Genomic DNA, 23697 nt, shown 5'->3' with positions numbered 1-23697 from the left:
AGTTCCTGGAGGAATCTAATCACAGTATTGAGTCAAGAGAAAACATCAAATTATTTTTCTGAACACAAGTGCACTATACATCTTAGCGAGGAAAGGAGTCCCAAGCAAAGCTGGGAGACTCTGGCTCCCATATGAGCAGTAAGGGCAGACAGTGGCTAACACCACTGCTCTAAAGCTCACCATTATCTTGCTGTTCGTAGTGATTTTAGGTATATTAATGTCTGCAGTTTACCAGAGATATATTAAGTATCTAAAATGCCTTTTGCATGAACTACTATTAAAGGCAGTTCATGCAAGAGGCAAACTGTATTAATAGCCATCAGATTTTTATTCCAATCAAGAGCACACAAACCCTGCTATCTTTACCACGCAGCAGTGTGAGAAAGCTAGAGGTGTGAGGGTTAGATGTGTTGAAGAACAAGACACCAGCATATTCCAACCTAGATCTATCAAGAGCTAGCCTTGTGATCTTTGACCAAGCACTCTGTCATACTAGGCCTTAGTCTTCTTTTCCCAGTCCCCAGAGAGAGGGCCCTTTATGGACCCTCAAAAGGTTCATTTGAAAGCATTTGTTTCTAGAAGTAGTTCTTTGGTCACTGAGCTACAAGGAGGCCTAGGGGTCATGCATTGCTGATGTTTTTATCTTATCTACCACTGTTCAGGGCTGTTGACCTCTCCCATAACCTGTGCCTGATGCACTCTAAAATATCTATGGGTACTTTTTAAAAAAAAATTTAATTTGTTATATATGACAACAGAATGCTTTACAATTCATATTACACATATAGAGCACAATTTTTCAGATCTCTGGTTGTACACTGTGAGTACGTTTCTAAAATAAAACCTATTCTCATTATTCACAGATTCTGTATTTGCAAATTTGCCCACTTGCTAAGATTTATTTGTAACCCCCCAAAATGAACAGTCCCAGACTCTCATGGTCATTCATTAGCTTGTGCAGAGAAGCAATTTGAGCCTTTCAAAGAACATGTTCCCAGCTGAGGTGGAACAAAGCAACCTTCTCATTTTAATTTCAACTCTAATACTGTAAACAAGTGCTCTTTTCATGGTCTATTTAGTTCCCTGTTTAAAACAGCATCCGAGCATAGCACTGTCCTATTGTCTGGGCTCCTAAGCACAGAGGCTGTGACATTATGTGCCCCAGGGAGAAAGCACAGGAGCTACATGGGCTTCATCCAGGCATGACTGAGAATGCTGTTGGCCTGAGCTTAAAATTAAAGTGAATTTAAACAGAAACACACATCAAACAAGTTTATGTATCAATTGGTTATTGACAAAGATATATATTGACAAAAATGCTAAGGTCAGCAGCTTGCAGGAATCCCATCCTGTATTCCTTCTGAGGTCACAAATGCCCACAAATTTCCTAATTTTGTGTTCACGGGAACTTTTATAGAACATAATTCATGTGACTAGTGACAATTTATTGTGTTGCTTTACAAAGGCTATCAAAGGAAAAAAAAAACAACTAAACTGAATTATTTTATGGTAGACTGATAGGTCTCTGATATTTCAAGATTCCATTCAGCTTCCAAAGAAGTTTTATATTTTAAGAAAGAAAGTATTTATTGATTTATTGATGAGTAAGTAACAATTCACCTCTAACATATTTTCACCCAGAAAAATCTGAATATTAAACACGTAATAAGTAACAACTTTAAATCAACGTTTTGGAGGAAAAAAAGGTTAAAAATAAATATTTCTTCATTACATATACAATGAGACACACATGCATATACATAATCTCTTAAGAAGCATTGCAAGTGTATCTGCAATGGGACACAGAATTTATCTGAAATATCAATGTCAGGAAACTACATTGAATTTTTAAAAGATGAAAAAAGTCCCCTTGTTTATAAATCATGATAAAAAATAGCTTAAAGGCTATTTTTTTTTCTATAGCAATATTTTCCTGCTAAGATGCTAAGAGCCTAGAAAATAGATAGGTTGAATTCAATTAATGGATTCCAGAATCAGGTGAAAAGTGACACAAGATTACCTTTAAGGTCCTGTCATATCTTGATATTTTTTGATTTACTGTTATTTAATTTTAAGTGTGTGGTGTTTATCTCTCTAAGCATAAAGAAGTTATAGGTTTAACGTAAAACCCTAACCCTAATGACATTTGGGTATAGATAATTCTCTGCTGTGGGGAAGCCCCCTTAGATGACATTAGCACACATTCACCTACCCATTTGTAACCATCAAAAATATCTCCAGACATTGCCAAATGTCCTAGAGGGATGGGGGAGAGGAGTAACATAACCCCCATTTGTACCTTTATTTTATTTATATGCGGTGCTGAGAATCTAACCCAGCTCCTTATACATGGTAGGTAAGTGCTGTGCCACTAAGCTATAATCCCAGCCCCAGAATGTTTCTTTTTCTAATGTGTCAGTAACACATGATGAATATATAACTAGGCATGATGCTTATCTTTCATATTATTATTAAGAGATACCAAAAAGTAAAATTTTCATGTAAAGATAAGCAAAAAGTGCCAAATAAAAAATTTTAAATAGGGAAATAGAAACATGTAGACATGAAGAGTCTACTGAAATTTCTCATACTTTTGTTCTAAATGTGAAACATAACTGAAAATGACCATAGCCCATTAATTCATAGTTACAGGTTATAGAAATATGTGCTATTTTTCCACCTAAGGGAGCATCTTAAATTGGAACAGCAATCAGGCATGCTAGTCATTTCTGTTGCTGTAACAGATTACCACACACTGGGTAAATTATAAACAATACAAGTTTATTTGGCTCATGGTTCTGGATGCTGAGAAGTTCAAGATCAAGGGACCAGCATCTGGCAAGATCCTTCTTGCTGCATCATAACACGGTGGGGAGCATCCCATGGCCAGGAAAGAAGAAAAATCTGCCCAACTGATCCTTTCATTTGAGGTCAATTTCTGTGATAACAAAACCACTCTCACCATACCACCCTTAATACATTCACAAGGGGCATGCCCTCTTAAACTCGGAACGGTCCCACCTCTTGATATCATTATGATGGCAACTAAATTTCAACATGGGTTTTAGAGGGGGCATTCAAATCATAGCATCAGGTACACTCCATTTTCTCTGAGGAAAACAGAGGATTACCCAGATTCACAAGGAACATTTACTCAAAGTCAAAAAGCTGGTCAATATTCTCTTCCTCAGCCATGGCTCCGTGGCACAGCCTGAATGTCGATATCCTCCATGGTCCTAAAACTCAGGCAAATGAAAGAACAAAGAGAACTCCCTCTGATCTCTAGTTCTTTCGGTGGAATGACTAAGCCACAAACTTTTCCCACAAAAGATTCAAAACATTGCCTAATGTTGCTTCCTTCAACAAGAATCTTTGTAATGTTTATGTTCCCCCAAGATTCACGTCCATGTCCTACCCGCAGTGTGTTAGGAGGCAGGAGTTCTGGGAAGTAATTAGACTTAGATGAGGACACAAGGGAGGGTCCCCATATATGAAAGGACCTTGTGAAGACACCGCAATAAGGTGGGCCATCTATTAGCCAGGAAGAGAGCCTTCGCCAGAATTCGACTCTGTTGGTACCTGATTGATCCGACTCTCACCCTTTAGAATTGTGAGAAATAAGTGCGTGTGGTTCAAGCCCTCCAGTCTGTGACATTTTGTTACGGCCGCCTGAACAGACTAATCCTTACAACCAAATGGACTAAACAGTTTCAAGTGCAGAGAAGTAAGACGTCATAGTGCAGGTTCCCATGGCAACCACCTCTTGTCAGTTCTCATCAGTTCCAAGGTTACGGTATCTGGGCTGGCATCCCTAATTGTGCGTAGTAATGGAGTTGAACCAACCAAATCCTCATGTATTTCAGGAAAGAGAAAACAGTCTTATTCTGTATTTCTTCATGAATAGTAGTAGTCAGTTTTATGTAAGTTCATTTTGCTTTGATAAAGCTTGTCATATTCAAATAGACTAATTTTTAAGTGTTTTGGAGCAAGTGATTGACTCTGAAAAAGATTTCCCATTGCAAAAGAGCATATCACGTGATTCCCTTAAATACAAGGTTTCCTAGCACATTTATAAATGACTGACATATTAGGTATCAGGAATATATTTCAAGCACCTTTTTTCTTTTTTTGGTATATGTGTTTTCTGGGCATATTTGTTGGAAAAATATGAGGAATTCATTCCTTATACTCATAAACAATTTCTGGTATTAAGGAACAGAATAGCATCTGGGACCAGGTGGAACCTGTCTTCTCCAGGAACTTGAGTACCAGTGAATGGCAGTTGATCTTGATAACATTTGGTTTTATTAGTCTTAGAATTATGTTAATAAAGGGCACTATTGTAGCCTGAAAAAGCCAATATGATGCCCCCAAATCTACTTCATTTTGGAGGAGCCTGGCTTCATTTCAATAGAACAAAGTACCATTTTCAATGAGCAAGATTTCTCTAATATTTCCTTATTCATCAGTGAAAGAAATGGGAATTAATTACCAAAAATAATAGAATAACAGCTTAAAGGTTTAAATAGTTATAACAACATATGTACCATAAATGTATTTGAGGTTAGCCAAATAACTCAAGCAGCTGAAATATTTAAAAAAAATTAGATAAACTGGATTACATAGACCACTCTATATACAGAAAAAATGTTGAGTCATGAGAGTAGCTTCAACCATGTAAGTTATTCTCATGGCAAAATATGAACATGTGACCCTGCTGCCTTACCTCCTATGGAGATGATGGCATCGAAGCCCTGATCCCTAAAGGGGAGATTAAGGTTGTCACATACCATGACTTCACATCCTCTACTCCGGGCAATCTCTACCAATGGTCCACAGTAGTCACAGCCCAGGGTATGTACCTGGCTGTTTACTTTAAGATACTTTCCAGTTCCACAGCCTATAAAAGAAAAACCTGTGTTATATGCAATCTTTAATAGAGAGTGAGGAAAATAATTTTTCTCACATCAATATGAAGTTTACATCACCAAGGTAGAATATGAGTGTGAAGGTATTCACGGAGGCAAAGGAAGAGGCTTCAGAGAGCACTCACATACTTTCATATAAAAGAGAAAAGAGAAATGGAATGGAAAAAAATATTTCTTGAATAGTCACTGAGTTAATGCCCTTAGGACTGACTGAGCATACTTGCACAACTAGACATGTTAGCTAGCCCATTGCTGGGAATGACAGTTTCAGCAACCTGAACGAGGGACAGACAGTGTACAGTCTCTATCTTAACATGTATTCCCACTGTGCATGTGTGTATATTATAGCATTTGTTCTTCTGATGCTTCTCCAAAGATTCTTATCATTTGCCCACTAGGTTCAACTACTGCCAGCAACTTTCAGTAGCTATAAATAAAAGAAGCTACACAGTAAAACACACTCTTAAAATTCTTAAATCTGAAAGGGGTGTTGTAGCTTAGTGGTAGAGTGCTTGCCTATGTGCATATGTGAGAAATAAGTGTGTGTTGTTCAAGCCATCCGGTGGCACCACATAAAAATAAATAAATAAATAAAATAAAAGCATTGTGTCTATCCACAACTAAAAAATATTTAAAAAAAGATGGCTCAGGTGGACTTCTTAAAATTTTTTAAAAAATCTAAAATGAATGAAAAAAAGAATTGTTAACATCATTTCATTCAATTATTATATTATTGCCATTACTTATCTATCACTAGTCAAAGACTACTGGTTTGCAGCTTTGTTAATACGTCATGACACTCCTTATTAACTCCTCCTTAATAGGTGCTTTTCAAACTTCTAAAAAAATAAAAACCAATTTAAAGTCCTCTGATGCCAGATGAGATAGTGGAGAGCATATGGATAAATATAACATTTGCAACATTATTATCTCAATGACAATGACTGAGGTCTTAGAAACTTTAGATCTCACAGCCCCTGTTCCTAATGCTTATGAGAAAAAGCCCCATTGTTTGAAGGTAATCATGGGGAAAATATATTTCACAATGTATTTTAAAATTGAAATCCTGTATATTTCAAAGATGATAGTTATACTTAAAAAAATCTTGCAAATTCATTTGCTTATTTATTGGCTTGAAAGATACATTTGGAAAAATGAAAGAGAAAATCACTTTAAAGATATTAATAAAAATAGGTTAATAAACCATTACTGCTGAAAGGAACTATTCAGAAAACATTTAGTAAAAAAGAAGAAACTGAGGTATTTTCAAATTTAAACAGTGTCTGATACCTTTCCAATGTCCTGGCATCCTTGATTTATCCCGTATTCATTTCTAATGACATTAGATTTATCCCATATTCATTTCTAATGACATTCACTTTAAAAGGTAGTAGTGGAACTTCCAAATATGATGCAATTACCCATATTCTAAGTGCATACACTGAGATGCTAGTGAGGGGAAGATTCCGTCCTAATAAGGAAATCAAGAATATTGCCAGGCTAAATTGTTCCATTATTTTCAATGTAAATCAGAAGCTGAATACTGCGGCACGCTTTGCTTCAGTCCACAATAATCACGCTCCTTTACAAAATCTCATTAAGTGATAACCTTGCATAGTACTAAAGAGAGATACCAGGAAGTGTCTGCATGCTTACAGTCTCCTGGATTTTGTATTCTGCACCACACTATGGCTAAAGGAGAGAACAGATAATTGCCTCAATTCAACAAAATGTTTTGGTCCAGTATGGGCAAATATTTGCTGATATACTAATACAAACATTCTCTCCAAAGTTTTGAAAAAGAATCACATTTTTAAAATTGGGAGTTCTTGACTAAAATCTTCTCTGAAAGAGAATTCTCTTTTCCTATGACAAAAAAAGGCAAATACTATATGCATTTTATACACAATTTCTTAAGTCCAGGAATGAGGAAATGTTTTATTCTATTAGGCATGGTTTCTGCTGTATGGGATTTAGTCAGTCAAAAATGACTATTGATACTGAGGATAAATACTTTGAGAGTTAAGAGGCAAATGGAATCCTAATTACTGACAAGTTAATTTTTATATACACAAAAATAACATTTTTAAGGGGCTGGGGTTGTGGCTCAGTGGCAGAGCACTTGCCTAGCATGTGTGAGGCACTGGGTTCGATCCTCAGCACCACATATAAATAAATAAAGAATAAAGGTACATCAACAAGTAAAAAAATATTTTTTTTTTTTAAGATTTTAGGATACTTTTCTTTGGGGTCAAGAAAAAAAAAAGGGAATTTTGCTCAAAAAAAAAAAAAATCCAGCTCTGGACTTTCTCCTACTTTCTAAATTCATGCAAGTGAAGATTTCAAAGCACACAATGCCCTCCATGTCTGATGCACTTAAAATTGACGGGGGTGGGGGAGTGTTAGGGAAGAAGAGAGGTACTTTGGATTAGACAGAGGGGAGTGAAGGGAGGGGAAGGGATACTGGTAGGAAGGATAGTAGAACAAATTGGATATTATTACCCTATGCACATGTATGATTACACGACCAGTGTAATTCTACATCATGTACAACTAGAAGAATGAGAAATTATACTCCATTTATGTATGATGTGTTTCAGGTCAAGGTATTGCCATAATTGCCCGAGTCACAGTATTGCCTGAAAGTACTGTGATGTTCCTGCTCTTTGAAGTTGTTTTTAGTTAGGCCACTTCTCCTGCTCATTTACTCCCTGATTCTGAGATTTAGCTTCTCTCTGGGAGTGCCTGCCACACACCTCAGCCAATCAGCTTGGCTAGGGAACGGGGTGATGCGGTGAATAACATTTCAGTTAACTAAAAGCTTCCCACTAAACTTGTGAAACTGCCTAGACATTTCCAGTCTGGGAACTGGAACCTGGTTACTGCTGAATTTTTTTTTTACTACCATGTTTGACTAGTTTTAACTCATTATAATTAATTATAAATTGCTAAAGTAATAACCAGTCAAATTAAACAGCATAACAGTCGGTTTTGGCAACATAAAAAACCTGGAAATCAACTTTCCTTATGAAGATAGTCATATTATCAGGTTGTCTTTTCTTCTGCTCATCCCTTTGGACTCCTTTCTTTCATTTTCTTCTATTTCTTCCTTGACTTTATTTTATAATATATCCTTCCTTTTGTCATCAAAACATTACTGCTTATTGACGAGTTTAAAAGTGTGAATTATACAAAATTCAAAACATATGTACAAACGGGCAGAGAAATATTTGTTACCGATCCAATTGTTGGTTCCCATTGAAGTGCTCAAAGAATATTATTTGCTCATAATTTGTAGCAGTAAAGTATATAAAATAACATATTGTTTGTTAATTTGTATATAAAATAACATATTGTTTGTTAACTTGGCACTATTAGTATAAAATGCTATGTAGTTTTAAATCTTACGCAACTCTACAAATGCCCAACCAAACACATTCCTAGAGGCACAAAGATACTTATATTTACATAACCTGTCCCAAGGTACATAAGAAGCTAAGAGCATGGTTACCTCGGGCATGGGTTTATTTGGTACCAGGGACTGGGATGAAGATGTTTTGCACCCTTATGTGTCTTTGTTGCTGAACCTTGTCAATGGATTGCCTATCAAAACATCTTTAAGCAGTTTGTAAACAGCAACTTAAAAAAAACCCCATTTGTTCATATCCTTTTCCCATTTTCTTTTGGTTGTCATTTTGTGTGTGTGTGTGTGTGGGGGGGGAGATACCAGGGATTGAACTCAGGAGCACTAGGCCACTGAGTCACAACACCAGCCCTATTTTGTATTTTATTTAGAGACAGGGTCTCACTGAGTTGCTTAGTGCCTCGCTGTTGCTGAGGCTGGCTTTGAACTGGAAATCCTCCTGCCTCAGCCTCCTAAACCGCTGGGATTAAAGATGTGTGCCACTTTGCCCAGCTTGGTTGTCATTTTTCTTCCCCTTTTAAAAATTATTATTTTTTTTTGTCTAACTGAAACTCTGCACCCTTTAACCAAAAACTTCCCATTTCCCTCCCATCCCTCCCCAGCCCTGCCCCAGCCCTTAGTAACCACTATTCTATTCTCTGCTTTGCAAGTTCATCTTTTTAAAGTTGTTGCAGTATTTTCCTTCTATGCCCTGCTTATTTCACTGAACATAACATCCTCCAGGTTAACCCTACTATAACAAATGATAGGATGTTGGGCCTTTTTTAATATTGACTTAAAAATGTCCTGGAGATTAAGAAAATAATGTATTTTTTTTCTATCAGATGTGTTGCAGATACTTCAGGGTTTTTTTGTCTTTTGACTTCATTTATATATTTATCTAGATTTTTGTCTTAACAGTATTTTTTAGTTTCCATGGGAGTGAAAGTTATCAATACAGTTGATCTTTGTTCCTAAAAGATTCATCTTTGCTTACTCTTTTGTATGTTAAAATTTACTTGTTACCCTAAAGTCTGAGCACTTGCGTGGTCGCTCTCAGACATGTGCATTGACACAGCAGCCCAAACTTTGACCTGCCCAAGATCCTTGTATCGGGCCTTCCTGTTTCAGCTCTCCTGCTGTTGCCAGGGGAGATCTAAGTGGAGCTGCATTGATCCCAGGCACTTAGAATGGCGCTGGGAGAACTTGTTAAGCCAGGTTTCAGACACAACTGCAGCTGATCTTTGAACGGAGCTGTCTACACCACCCCAGGACAAACTGTTCTTGTTAACTGGGCCAAAATGCAATTTTCTGGAATGAAATTCACCAGTCTTTGCAACAGTTTGTGAGACTCCTCTTCCCCCTTAAAACTGTCCAGAGACTGAGAATGTGCCTATTTCCTTTCTTATAATCATAATTCCTGACAAAGAAGTGGTGTAATTAGCCACCTGCCTTGCTATTTATGCTATAAAAGCAGGCATCTTCTTGCAAAACCTAAGAGCACAGTTTCATGGCTACTTAAATTCAGTGTCTCCTGGATTCCAATCCTAATAAGTCCCAAAATACATGTAATTATCCTTTGTTCTTGACTAGATTGATTTTTATCTCAGTCAACACTATAAATAAGTGTTCTTTCCATAATCTATCGAGTGCCATGTTTTTTTGCATTTTTGTGATTATTTTGTTGGTGATCTTTCTTTTCAAAAGGCCCCCCAATAGTCTAGTCTTTCAGAACAGAAGAAGGCTGTAAGGTCTCTTAGGAACAAAATATGGAAATGATAAGCTTTGTTCAAGTATGAGTTGTAATGTGCTATTGTGAGTTCAGTGTTAATGAATCAACAATAGATAGTAAGTAAGATGCCTTTAAACAGGAACTCAAGGTTATGCATTGATACACTGACAAAAATGTTGGGACCAAAGCCTTACAGGAACCCTTCCTATAATTCTTCTCAGAACAATGTTTCAGTATTCACTAATTCTGTATTTATGAGAACTTCGTAAAACATGAATACCACGAATAACGACAATTCTATTTTATAATTTTAGGTGTGTGTGCATAGGTGTTATATGCAGAGAGGCCATTTGCTTTGGAAAATATTTTTAAATAAACTAATCATCATCTAGTCCTTCAATGATTTCATTTTCTTATATCTTTGCTTTATGTGGAACTTATTTTGGTGAAAGCTATAAGAAAGTAACTCTCTTACTATATGTACAATTGTGCCAAAGCCATTTATTGAATACCCACTCCCCCATTAATTTTAAGGTCTTGGTACTTTGCTTAGATTGTGGGTAGTAGGAGTTTCAGAATCACTGCATCTTCTGAAATCTTTTTCCCCCTTATGAGGTGCTGGGGACTGAAGCCAAGGTTCCATGCATGCAGAGCACATACTCCACACTGAATTCCATCCCCAACCTCTGAAATCAGATTTATTTTTAAAAATCGACATTACAGTGGTATTTTTGAAAGACTCCTAATTTCAATGTGACATGCTCCTCTTCCAAAAATTCCACACTGTTTATAACCATATAACAAGCCAGGAACTGTGGACATGTATGTGTTTCTCTTACCCTTACTGAGTGGGTCAACTAGACTGAGATTGTAACTGCAGACTTAACGATTCTTACGGGCACAATCAAGGGTGTAATTGCTAGAAAGCAGTTTTAGACAGGCATGCCTCAATGGGAAACCAACCCCATGTTAATTTTAGTCTTAGATCTACTGAGCTGTGGTTTATCACTTCTTGATTCAGAAAGATACAGCGCTAAAGTCTTCCAGACAAATCAGTGATTATGAAAATGTTATCCATTTAAAGCTATGCTCTAATAACAAAATAACTACACAATACAAGAGAAGAGGAACCATGAGATTAATAAAAGGATGTAAGACCTCTTCCATAGCCCCACGATTCTGGCTCTTTTACCCAAGGTGAGTCTCCACTGTAAAACACATTTTATAAATATGACCATCACTACATATGAAATTATCATTGTCACTATCGTTTCTATCTTATTCATTCAATTGATTAGGTCAGCTTTGGTGGAGAATGTGCAAAGATGGACCCTATCTAAATGTAGGTTTGAAGCTGTGCTCTATCTGCTTTGTGACTTGATGGTATGCATTTCTGCTATAAAAAGAGAATATTCTAGGAACGGGCAGGCCAAGGGCACCATTTCAGGGTTCTTGTTACAATAAAAATGAAAAATGAATCTGAAAAGAACAGGCGTGATGGAATATACGTCATGCTAGGGGGCACAAGCCTGGATTACCGATGTCGGCGACGAGGCTGCCTGGCTTCTGCTCCTGGAGGAACTGGCGAACTCGGGGCCAGGCTTTGCTCTGCAGGTCACTGAAGAAGGGGGCCGTGTTCTCGTAGACATCGTGCACGTGCTGCTTCTCCAGCAGGGCAGCTTCCTGATCCATCCTGGGGAAAGCAGGACCCACCCAAAGCAAGCAGGTCAGAGAACGCACCAGAGGTGGCTGAGGGAGGTGCAGACTTCCTGAACTCGGGACCTACAACTGCAAAAGTGGTAGGGTTCTTAGGCTTTCTCGGTGCTGCAGGGAAACTTTCATGTAACTGCACTGTTGACAAAAGATTAGCAAAGTATGCATCTGCTAATCTTCAGAAAAGAATGGTTGGGGAATGAGCTAATCCTTGTGAGTTCCTGTGCAAGATGAATTCTTAAATTTTGGAAGCACAGGCACATTCTTACCAAATGGTTCACTTCCGATAAGATCATTCTATCTGAGGCTAAATAGATTTTAACGTTTTATAACAAGTAGTTCTTCACTCCAATCAAGAAGCCCTAGGAATTTTACCTTTTTAATGTCTTTGGATTTCAGCCATTTTCCCACATCCGTTACTGCTTCTGTTTTAAATAAGGTGCTGATTTCTTGCCTGAATTACTTCAACAGTCTGCAAATGCATTTTCTAACTCTTCAATGCTTTTCCCTCAATTATGCCTTAACTATTTTTTTCTGAAATATAGATCTAATTGAGTTGCTTACAATGCTACCACTTCTCCAAAGGCCTTTTATAGTTGTCCAGTTGAGTACAGTTGGTGTAGGAGGTCATGCAGAGCCTTTCTGATCTGTCCTCAACTTACTTCTTAGGATTCATTTCTCACATCTTCCCCCAGTATCAAAGAGCCTGGAACACCCAATGATCCATGGTTTCTCATAAGTGATACATTCCCTGACATCCAGGGACCTGAATAGATACTGTACTTTATGCGGCTGACTTCTATTCATTCTTGGCATAAGCATCACTTCCTTCAGGAAGGCTTCCCTGACCTTTCTTGTGAGAGGAGGTCAATTAGAAAGGAATGAGAATGGTACAAGGGCAGGTCCTGGAGGTCCCAGCTGCTTAGCACTTAATCCTTTATTCTAGTGTGACATAGGAGTGAGGGGCAGCCCAGGGAAAAGGCCAAGGATTTGGTGGCTTTTACCAATCAGCATTATTTTCAATAATTAAAAAAACCCATTTGTCCCTACTTGTGCCTAACAGCTAGCTCAGCACCTTCCCTTGGACAATTGCCTCTCTTGTAAATCTATATGTGTCACGAAGTTCTGTAATAGTTGTATTTAGATATGTATCTCTACCATTAGCTGGAAGGCCCTAAAGGGCAGGGACTTGTCTTATATAATGCTGAATCTTTAGCACTTAGGCAGAGCAGGCCCCCAACAAATGTCACACAGGAGAGTGAGGCAAAGGCGGGGACCCTCCACTGCCAAGAGTGCTTGTTCAGTGTGACAAAAGGAAAGTATTGTCCCTGGATAGCTTCTGTCCTCTCTTCCCTACCTCCAGCCTGTGAAGTGGAAGGCATTTGGGTAAAATGGCATCTACCAGGTCATGTCACTGTAAAGTACCTTTTATAAATTTAACAAATATCTGGTGGAGAGATACTTTGCGACTCCCACACATTCTGTTTTTCATATGTTCATCTCCCGTTTAAGCATCCACTGTTGATTCTTGCACAAAACAATCATTCCCACCAGTATCACCAAATTCCCATGTACCTAATTCCATCATTCCTTCTACTGCAAGAGAGAGAGAGAGAGAGAGAGAGAGAGAGAGAGAGAGAGAGAGATTGATTGATTGATTTTGGGGGGATTTACTCTTTAGAAGCAATAGGCTGTCTTTTATCTTGGTGGGCCTGCCCACAGTCCCTTCAAAACGCCCTACCAAACTGCTAACCATATAAATCTAATCTGTGAGGCCTGTCAAAACTTCCACGCAAATTGAAAGATTTTTATGTGGCACCTTCAAATGGAATTTACAAAGTAAATATATGGCTGGCTTTAATTGCTCACATAGGAGAAATATCCAAACACTGCATGCTTTTCTTTTTTTTTTTTTCAAATTTTTTAATATTTATTTTTTAGTTATTGGTGGACACAACATCTTTGTTGGTATGTGGTGCTGAGGATCGAACCCGGGCCGCACGCATGCCAGGCGAGCGCGCTACCGCTTGAGCCACATCCCCAGCCCCTGCATGCTTTTCTTTTAAATCAAAAATCTCAATAGATTTAAGTCTATTTAAATTCCCCCCTCAAGAAATCAACCAGATGGTATAATTTGGAGAACCCTGGAACAAATACATTTAATTTTATTGTACTTGCAAATGTTAAGTGACAACTGACATAAACTTGATTCCTTCCAATTTGCATTTAAGAAATAGTTCCAATTTAAGCTCAGAATGTGTAGTATCAGAACAGCACTACTTGGAGACATTTCTCTTAATTCTCCCCCAAGTTGCCTGGCCTTGACTATAAGTAACCTTGAGACTGCTATTCTTAAATGAGTTGGCAATACGAATCCATTTCATTTTTATTATATTTTATAGTTAAGTTTAAATGCTGCAGAATAAATTGCTGACCATGAATATTGATTTATATAGTCGGGGCTATCCAAAATGCTATTTCTAAAACTCTCTGGATTTAAATTTCCTATAATATATTTTTTTTGGTAGATGGACACAATACCTTTATTTATTTAATTATTTATTTAATGTGTTGCTGAGGATCAAATCCAGTGCCTCACACATGCTAGGTGAGTGCTCTACCACTGAGCCCAAGCCCCAGCCCCTCCTATAAAATTTTCTCTGTGAATGTTATATATACTATAAAAGCAAATTCCTTGTGAATTTGATAGCATGAGTAAGATAATAGTAAAACAGTAGTAAAATAAAAATGACAGGTACTGTGACACATGCCTGTAATCCCAGTGACTGAAGAGGTTAAGATAGGAGGATTGAAAGTTATAGGCCAGTCTCAGCAACTTAGTGAGACCCTAAGCAATTTAGCAAGGTCCTGTCTCAAAATAAAACATAAAATGATAGGGGATGTAGCTCAGTGGTAAAGCATCCCTGGGTTCTATCCCTAGTACCAAAATAAATAGATAAATAATAAAAAGAAAAGGAAAAAAAAAAAAGAGCACAGGATTCCAGTTGAAGCAAGAATATGGAATCAGTTCAGTCAAGTTTCCCAACCTGTGTACTACCAAATTCCAGAGCAATAAAATGTTCCAGATGAAGGGGTCAAGAGTCAAAGCCCCAGATTTTTGCCCCTTCTTTGATATCCAAAATGTACACTACCATACTATAGGTTTGAGAAACCTGCTAAAGTGTCCCAATTGATTTTTTTTTTTCAAATTTGGTTTTCTCAAAATCATTGTGCCTATAATGCTTTTTTCTTTCTTTAAATATCTCTTGTCTTCTTATAGAACTATATTTTGGGAAATATTACTTTAATGTTTTCCAATTTAAGAGTATCCCCAGAACAAAGGGAACTATATTCCCTGGGTCTCCTTCAACATTCATGTAATTTTAAGTGAAGAGTCAGAAGGAAGCCTAACAGTTGCTCACCACCGTGTATCTGAGAGAAGCTGCTTCTGGAGCACATGCTAGATGCTAGCTATGCTGGCTGGACCCACACTGAAAACTGGATCCTCAGGGAGACAGTTCATGGGTGAGTCTGGTCCAGCCTTAAGGAGCTGAACTAAGGACCTGCATAGTCAGATGCCTGCAGGTGGTTGGATGTGGTCACTTGGAGCCTGTATTTGGAAATCTATTTTAAACCATGCACATGTAGATGAATCAGGAGAAAACTGATCTGAAAAATAAATGTAGCTATAGTGAGAAAAGCAGGACACAGTCTTTTTATAAAGATTGTGGAGAGGAGAAAGGGAAACTGAGAGGGATAACTGATATCTGATCTTCTTGTTTATTTTTTATGTTTTTTGGTACCAGGGGTTGAACCCAGGGGCACTCAACCACTAGGCCACATCCCCAACCTTTTTTTTTTTTTTGTATTTTATTTAGAGACAGGGTGTCACTGAGTTGCTTAGGCCCTCACTAAGTTGCTGAGGCTGGCTTTGAACTTGTGACACTCCCCCCACCCCCAGCCTCTATCTAGATCAGCTGGGTTACAGGCATGCTCCACTGTGCCTGGCTTATCTGATCTTAGTGTTTTAGTTCCTGTGTGGGGTCTAGGCAGCAGCTCAGGGTAACTCAATTCCAAGAAACCTGTTGATTTTATAGGACTGGGCTTGCTTTTGATGTACTTCACTCCCTAACTTTGACTCTCCATCACATCTCATTTTAGCTGTAAAATATTCTTCACTTCAGCTTATTTCTGTTTCTTATAACTATATCTTTCCTATGCAGGTACACTGTTTTTAATTAAAGAACATTTCAAAACATTGAAAAGTAAAATATGATTTTGCACTTCAAATAATTAGTGTTCTGGATGCTGACATGTATTGTTACAATATCTTACCTTCATTGCTACTATTCAAGCAGTCTTGTAAAGCTTACAATGGAACCTTGAAACAAACAAACAAACAAAAAAATAGAATGCTAACAGTCAAAAGAAATCGTAAACATTAGAACAAAACCAATAAGTAAGGGTTGGAGATGTGACTCAGTGTTGGAGCACTTGCCTGGCATGCACAAGGCCCTGGATTTAATCCCCAACACTAGAAAACAAATAGCAACAACAAAACACCATAAGCAAAACTGAGAACAGAAAGTAGTAACTAATTTTGCCAGGAAGCTGATGGAAGCACACAAGAACCCCCTGAGTATTAAATCAACTCTGCTGTCCCTCCCCTTCCCTGACAAACTCTGCTTGCCCTCCCTAGGTCTCGGACTGGTATTCAGGAACACGCTGCTTTTAGCTACTTCTTAATACTTCCTATACTTGTTCATGACCTATCAATCATTTGCAAATCTTTCTTATTCTGACTCTAAAAAAAGCCCAGTCTGTGCTTTCCCTTCCTGTTTGCTTCTATTGCAGGCATCCTGCTGACGCTTCAGAGTTCAAGTTCTTTTTGTTTTCTTAATCTCTGAAGTAATTTAAAAGATTTTTTTCCCCTAATTATCAGAGAAAGCCTAAATGTACTAGATTCTGATTAGTGTCTGCCAGAGCTTGAGATAGAGGGTCGGAACTGACTGCAAAGGGGAATGAGGATATTTTTCAGGGTGACAGAAATAGTCCATGTTTTGATTGTAGTGTTGGTTATGCAACTTTTATTGTTGTGGTTTTCTTGCAGTGCTGAGGCTGGAACTCAGGGCCTGTGCATGCTAGGCAACCTTGCTACCACTGAGCTATACCTCCAGGCTTGGTTTCGTTAATTTTTGGTATAACCTATGTTACAACATAGGGAAAAGTAAACTTTAAAAGTATGAATTTTGACTGGAAGTCAATTACACATATGTTAACAAACCACCAAACATCTGAGATTTTATCCTGCAAGTTTCATGGATGCTGGAAGAAGGCACAAGACTCCAAGGTCATGGACAAAGGATGTTATTTTTCAAAGCACAGCACACAGCATGAGCTGAGGTTTGCAATGTTTCCCCTTGGCCTCAAGTCTCATGCAGATAGATGATGCCGAGGCAGAAAATCTACAACCAGTGAGTTTGCATTACAGATGAGGAATCTCCAACTTCAGGGAAGCTCAATCTGACAAGGGGGCTCCTAGTCAACCTACATTACTCTTGCCCTGAAGAGAGACATTTTATTATCAGAGAAAAAAAAAATGGATAAATCTGCTCTCTGCCTAAAGGAGACATGTTGGGTTAAACATTAGTCAGTGCCTTAGGAAAGCTTGCAGTGAGATAAGAAAGACTCTAAAGAATGTGATAACAAAGGAAATGGAGGAGGGAAGTTGGTCACTTCCCTTGTCTCTAATCCTTAGGTGAGGATCAAAGCAGAGCAACCTTGGTTGTAAAGTAAAAGAATGTTCTCATTGAGAAAAACATCTGAAGGAATCCACCTGTGCAGTTGGCATGCAACCTATCATATATATTCTTCCTGCTTGTGGGTGTGATGTGGCCCTCCATTGTATCCTAATCTGCTGCCACCAAGAAGCAGGAGAGTAATAAAATGTCCAAACCCTCTTCATTGAATCTTCCAAGTTCTTTTTGAGGATCAGTGAATAGTACATTGGGGCATTTGCAGGCCTGTGGCTGAATTTCAAGCCCATTAGCTATCCAACCATCCTTGAAAAGATAGTCTAGAACAAAAGTTGATACACACAAGCAGAAATGAGAGCAAAATGTGGAGAATTATCTCCCAACAATAAACCTGCTGTGTGTGTGTGTGTGTGTGTGTGTGTGTGTGTGTGTGTTTTGGGAGGTTGGGAACAAGAGAGAAGAGGGGAAGACAGACAGACAAAGGGAGTGAAGGATAAGAAAGGTTAAGCATGTAAAGATAAGTGAACTAGTTTCATTGCCCAAAGGTTAAAACATACTTGGGGAAAGAAGGCTCCTGTAGCTGACGCCGCAAGAGAAGGGAAGATCATGTGAAAGGTAGGGATTAGTCATATAAAGTACAGCCCTGAAAATCAAAACTAATTGGGATTTTATTCGAAGTGAAATGGCAGGAAGCTTTATGTTGCAGGCATGGGGAGAGGAAGCATGAATGGATTTACAATTTTAGAAGACCCCTAGAGGTTTATCCAACTCAGTAAACTAGAATAGCTGTTGTTTTTTATTTGTCCAATTCTGTTCATCATCAACCTTCTTCTGATCATTTGTATCTTGCCCTCCCTGGATGAGCATATGACCCAGGCCTGGCCATTCTTGGTATCCCATATCCTGGGCCACAGGCCTTGGTCAGAAGTGGGCTGGTGATGAAAGGCGAGCCTAGCACTGTGGCTGTCTAAGATATCTCAGTATGGGGCTAATAAGAAATGGTGCTGCCTTTGGCATCACTGAACTGAAGGATGTAAAGATTAAGGTGTTGGCAGCATGTTTTGTACTGTACAGAAAAGACCTGTCTTTAGGTAGAGAGGGTGAAGTCAGGTAAAACAATCTGAGAGGAAAGATAAATGAGAAGAACGAGTCATGGCAGCATGGATTTCTTGTTCAAGTCTCTGAGGTTTGGCTTCTGAGGATTACACCTTACCTTTTTCAACACAAAGAGTCCATAATTTCCGCTATGCTTAATATTGTAGAATTTCTGACCTTACCATCAGAAGAGTCCACCCTAATTCAGCAGACTTTTTACACCAAGTATTTGGGGTTTTGTTTTACTTGCAGTCTTTACTTCTTGGAGGATGGAAGAGCGGGAAGAAAGGAACAGGAAGTTGACAGGAGGGGTAAATGGTTTAATATATTTCCCAATGGATGCAGAGTCAGAAGGACATGAACAATTCCTGCTTCTAGCATCAGGATCCCATTGGGAAGTCCCAGTGTTCAGATTTCCTTTTTTGGATATGTGATTAGGATAACATTCACCCACTTGAATTCAGGCAAAGCCATGGGACTTGCTGTGGGTATTAAACATGATTAGCTGCTTGGCAGCAGCTGCACAGGCCAGTGTGTGGCTTGCTAAATTCTCTTTCCCTGCTCTCTGCAAGGAAAGTTTTCTTGTCATGGAAGGTTAGGTCTCCAGAGGCATTTTAGGCTTTTCAAAAAAAAAAAAAAGAAGAAGAAGAAGAAGAAACAAAGAAAGGAATGAATAGCTTAGCTCATTGTAAGAAATGCTAACTATCTAAATAATGAAAATGTCCTATTAGAAAGTAACTTGCTATGAGCTGGGGTTGTAGCTCAGTGGTAGAGTGCTCTTTTCACACTTGGGAGGCACTGGGTTCGATCCTCAGCACCACATAAACATAAAATAAAGATATTGTGTCCATCTACAACTCAAAAAAAATTTAAAAAAGTAACTTGCTACTAATTTTTTCTTGATCAATCTTTCCTATTTCATGTAGATGTATTATTAAAAAATTAGAAAACTGGATACAGTTTCATATCGTATTTTAAAAATTTAATTTAATGTTGTGAACAAAGTAGTAATTTTTACCTATGGTATTCTCCAATCTTGGAAGATTTAATGCCTAAATCCTAGAAGATTTAATGCCTGAATTCTATAGGACTTGAAATGTTTTGCAAAGTTATCGTATACTATTGAAGACTTGGGTACTTCTATCATAGAAAATTAGGTACTTTTACTGGATTCTTAATTTTAAAAGAAGAAACATTTCCTTGTATGTTTATTTAGCCCCCAGTATCTAGCACTAGACTTATAGGTATTGTGGAGAAAAGAGATACCCTCTACACCCCTTAGTTCTTAGAGCTCTTTGATTGAAATCTAGGAAGACAATTAATATAAAAGCTGATTAATAAAAGAAAGCATAAAAGGGACTGGGGTTGTTGCTCAGTGGTTACAGCGCTTGCCTAGCATGTATGAGGCCCTGGGTTTGGATCCTCAGCACCACATATGAATAAACAAATAAAATTTAAAAAAAATCCATTGGCAACTAAAAGATATTAAAAAAAAAGAAAGCATAAAAGTTTTATTAATTTTGCATGTACGTGGGGATCTTCAGGAGCTAGTGAAGTCTGAAGAAATGACTAAAGCATGGCACTTTTAATGCTTTTTAGACAAAAAGTAGTAAGTTTGGAAAGAATGAAAGGCCAGATGGATCTGGGTAAGGGCAGCTACATGGTGGGCAGGGACATAAAAGCAAGTGCAAGACGAGGGCAACTTTTGCTTCTTCAGGTTCACTGCAGCCCCAGTTATGTGTCTATGGCGATCGGGGTGAATTCTCAACCTTGTATGTGAAGGACATCCATCCCACAAGAATCTTCATGGCTTGCTGCCCGGAGTAATATACAGGTCAAATGGCCCATTCTGAAGTTATAGTTCCTCAGGTGATTTCGCTTGACACAATCAATATATCAATCCGACACATTTTGAAATGACATGTCCTTTGCTTCTCAGACTACATATGTTTAATGAGTAGATGAAGAATGAAACTCCAGCCAAGTGAGCAATATCTCTGTTTTTATTTTTAAATTTAATTTTTATTTTTTAAATTTATTTTTCAATACTTTTATTTAGGTATAATTGACACATAACAACCTGCGCATATTTAAAGTGTATAGTTTGATAAGTTCTGACATATGTATACACCCAGGAAGCCAGCAAGGCAAGATGATGAATCCATCACCCTGAAGTTTCCTTATGTCCCTCTGTAAGACATCCCTCCCATCAGTCCCCACCTTGAATGATCTTCCTGAATGCTATGTTTCTGGAATGGAAACAGTGACAGAAAGGGTGAACACTGAGGTGTCTATCCACCGGTCATGATTGCCAAGGCAACTTTAAATATGTGGTATGTCCACAAATAAAACAAAATGAAAAAGATTTTTTTTCCAAGTGTATAACTTCCTAATGATCACTGCAAAGTGCACACATGCACACATAAATCAAGAGTAAAAATATTGCTGGGCACAGTGGCACACACCTATAATCCCAGAGGCTCGGGAGGTTGAGACCAGAGGATCACGAGTTCAAAGCCAACCTTAGCAAAAGAGAGGCACTAAGCAACTCAGTGAGATCCTGTCTTTAAATAAAAATACAAAATAGGGCTGGGTATGTGGCTCAGTGATTGAGTGGCCCTGAGTTCAATCCCCAGTACCCATCCACCTCAGTGTTGCCAAATATTTTCAGCAACAGGGAAAAGGTTTTCCTCATATGTCATCAAAGAGATGAGACACTGCACTTGACCTACACAGATAGGGATCTAGGTTTGAGAAGGCTTTGTTTTGTCCCCAAGAGTGGTTCCTGTCCCTAGGGGCGATAAATCATTTGTGTCATGCTTGGCTTCTACCTACAATTTGTAATCCCCACCCCATGGATCCAAAGAAGAAGATTAGAACTCTATTTCAGGCCAGAGCTGGATTATTTTTCCTGCAATATCCTTTTACTAATACTCCCTCCTGTTGAAAAACCCTTCAAGGGTCCTCTGTTGCCATGAAAACCCTCCACAGCTTGGGGCCAGCCTACCTGTCCTGTCTCAGATCCTGTAATTGCCACAACTGCAATCTCAGCTCCACCCAAAGAAATCTGCTAGGGTTTGGGTCTGTCCCCCAGAGTTGCACAAGCTGGAAGTTTGGTCCCAGTATGGTGATGTTAAGGTGGTAGAAGCTTTAAGAGGTAGGATCTTTAAGATCCTAGTGCAGGGTAATGAAGTAATGAGGGCATCCTCCCTCGAAGGCATTAATGTTGTTCTTGTGGAGTGGCCAGTTCTTGCAAGAGCGAGTTGTTATGAAAAGATCAAGCCAGGCTCCTAAATTCCTCTGACTTCCTGTGTCACCGTGTCTTCACTCTACCTCTTTTGCACACTCTTGCCACACTCCATTCAGCATGTTGTGATGTGGCCCGGCAGGCCCCCACCAGAGGCTGAAATAATGCAGCCACTCAATCTGGGATTTTCAACTTCCCAAATTACAAGCTAAATAAACTTGTTTTCCTACACATTACCCAGCCTCAGATGTTTTACACAGGAACAGAAAATGGCTAACACATCTACTCACTTTTTCCTGAGTGGGTCTTGCATCCTGTCCCTTATACTATCCCTTATTCATGTCTTTGGTGAATCCAGCAAACTTTCTCTATCATCTATAACTTTATCATCTGAAATGCTCTCCTAAACACATTCCCCTTCAAAATCTTACCTGGTTTTCAAATTTTAGCACAGCTTCTTCTTGCTCCATAAAGGCTTTGTGGATAACTATAGATAAAAATGGTCTCTCCTATATTTCTACATATTGAAAATTTATCATCTCTACCTCTTTTAGGTCATTTCTCCTGATACCATTTTAAGCTCCCAACTCTGTGTTCGAAACTGTATTATAAGTTCTTGGAGGGTGGATATGACATTTGATCCATATGTGTGTGATCACATGTATATACATGGTCACACACATACACATTTACACACACATATATATACATACATGTGATATGTATGATGTATATATGGATAACACATATATGGGATAAATATAATTCAAGCTATATATACATGGATCCCATGTATGGATCATATATATATGTGTGTGAACAATTAATTATATAGCAAATGAATCAATGGGCTGTTTCTTTGACTTCCTCTGCAAAACCATGATACTTTACTCCAGCAAGTTGTTCTTCAAGTCTTTGGTCATAAATTATAAATACACTACTATGGGCCCAGCAGCACTCATAGGAAAGCAGAGCTGATACTGAGCTTACCTGGATTTGTTTTGTGTTTTAAGATTCCCTGCCCTAGCAGTGATTTGTTTTATAGACATACCTTAGGTATATAATTGCCACATTTTAATAACTAAAGCCAACTATAAGTATTATAAATTCTTCCTCTATTTTAAATGCCATAGAAGACAAGTATTAGAGAAAGAGAAAGAGCAAGAATTTCTGCATTAAATTTCAAAGATACACTCAAATCCTAATTCCAAATACAAGTTGGTCAAGACAGTTAAAACCTTTATATTATTAAAAAGACTTAAATGAAATATATGTAGCTTTTATGCTTTTTAATTCATGGGTACTTCAAACTTAACATCTCTATATTATTTTAAAAAACTATCACTAAAGTCTTAGAAAAGCACCAAAAATAAATAAATATGTTTGTAAGATTTTCCTTACCCCCTGCACGTGCCCCCCCCCAAAAAAATATTTTCAAATGTTTTTCTACTTGGTGCACAAACAAACTTCAGCTTACTTTATATCACATTGTTATGCATTTAAAATTATGGGATTTGGGATTCATTAGGTTTATTTAACATGCACATTATCAAAAACACAGTATTTGAATTGCAGTAAGAGCTGACAGCTACTAACCTGAGTCATCTTGTGGTTACAAGGAAATTACTTCTTGACTTTGTAAATCATGGCAGTTTCCTCCTTCGGAGAGTGACAGTTGTTTCTCATGACTCAATGTGTAACGTAAATGAAAAGTAGTAGGAGTGAAATCAAATAGCTCGGTCCTTCACATGATCAGCCACTTGGTAGGAGTCTCTGAAGGGAATATGGGCCCTACAAGGAAAAAACAAATACTGAGGTCATTT

The 23697-nt window shown here is 38.1% G+C and overlaps 1 protein-coding gene across 2 annotated transcripts in view; it reads right to left on the bottom strand.

Annotated features, from left to right (window-relative positions):
• The window catches only part of Trmt9b (tRNA methyltransferase 9B (putative)), a 54436-nt gene that overhangs the window by 1882 nt on the left and 28857 nt on the right, over positions 1-23697 (bottom strand). The window contains exons 2-5 of one of the 2 annotated variants that reach the window (XM_026402913.2): positions 23471-23665; positions 16112-16157; positions 11602-11756; positions 4727-4900 (exon numbers count right to left, since the gene is read on the bottom strand). In XM_026402913.2, coding sequence (XP_026258698.2) covers positions 4727-4900; positions 11602-11755 — 328 coding nt within the window. In that variant the 5' untranslated portion in view covers position 11756; positions 16112-16157; positions 23471-23665. Of the gene's footprint in view, positions 1-4726; positions 4901-11601; positions 11757-16111; positions 16158-23470; positions 23666-23697 lie in introns of those variants that run through there. The other variant, XM_077792679.1, reaches the window with a different exon arrangement.

Source organism: Urocitellus parryii, chromosome 14, assembly GCF_045843805.1.
Source record: "Urocitellus parryii isolate mUroPar1 chromosome 14, mUroPar1.hap1, whole genome shotgun sequence".
NCBI classification, from domain to species: Eukaryota; Metazoa; Chordata; class Mammalia; order Rodentia; family Sciuridae; genus Urocitellus; species Urocitellus parryii.
The sequence above is the reverse complement of the archived record's forward strand: the minus strand, read 5'-3'. Positions and strand labels throughout refer to the sequence as shown.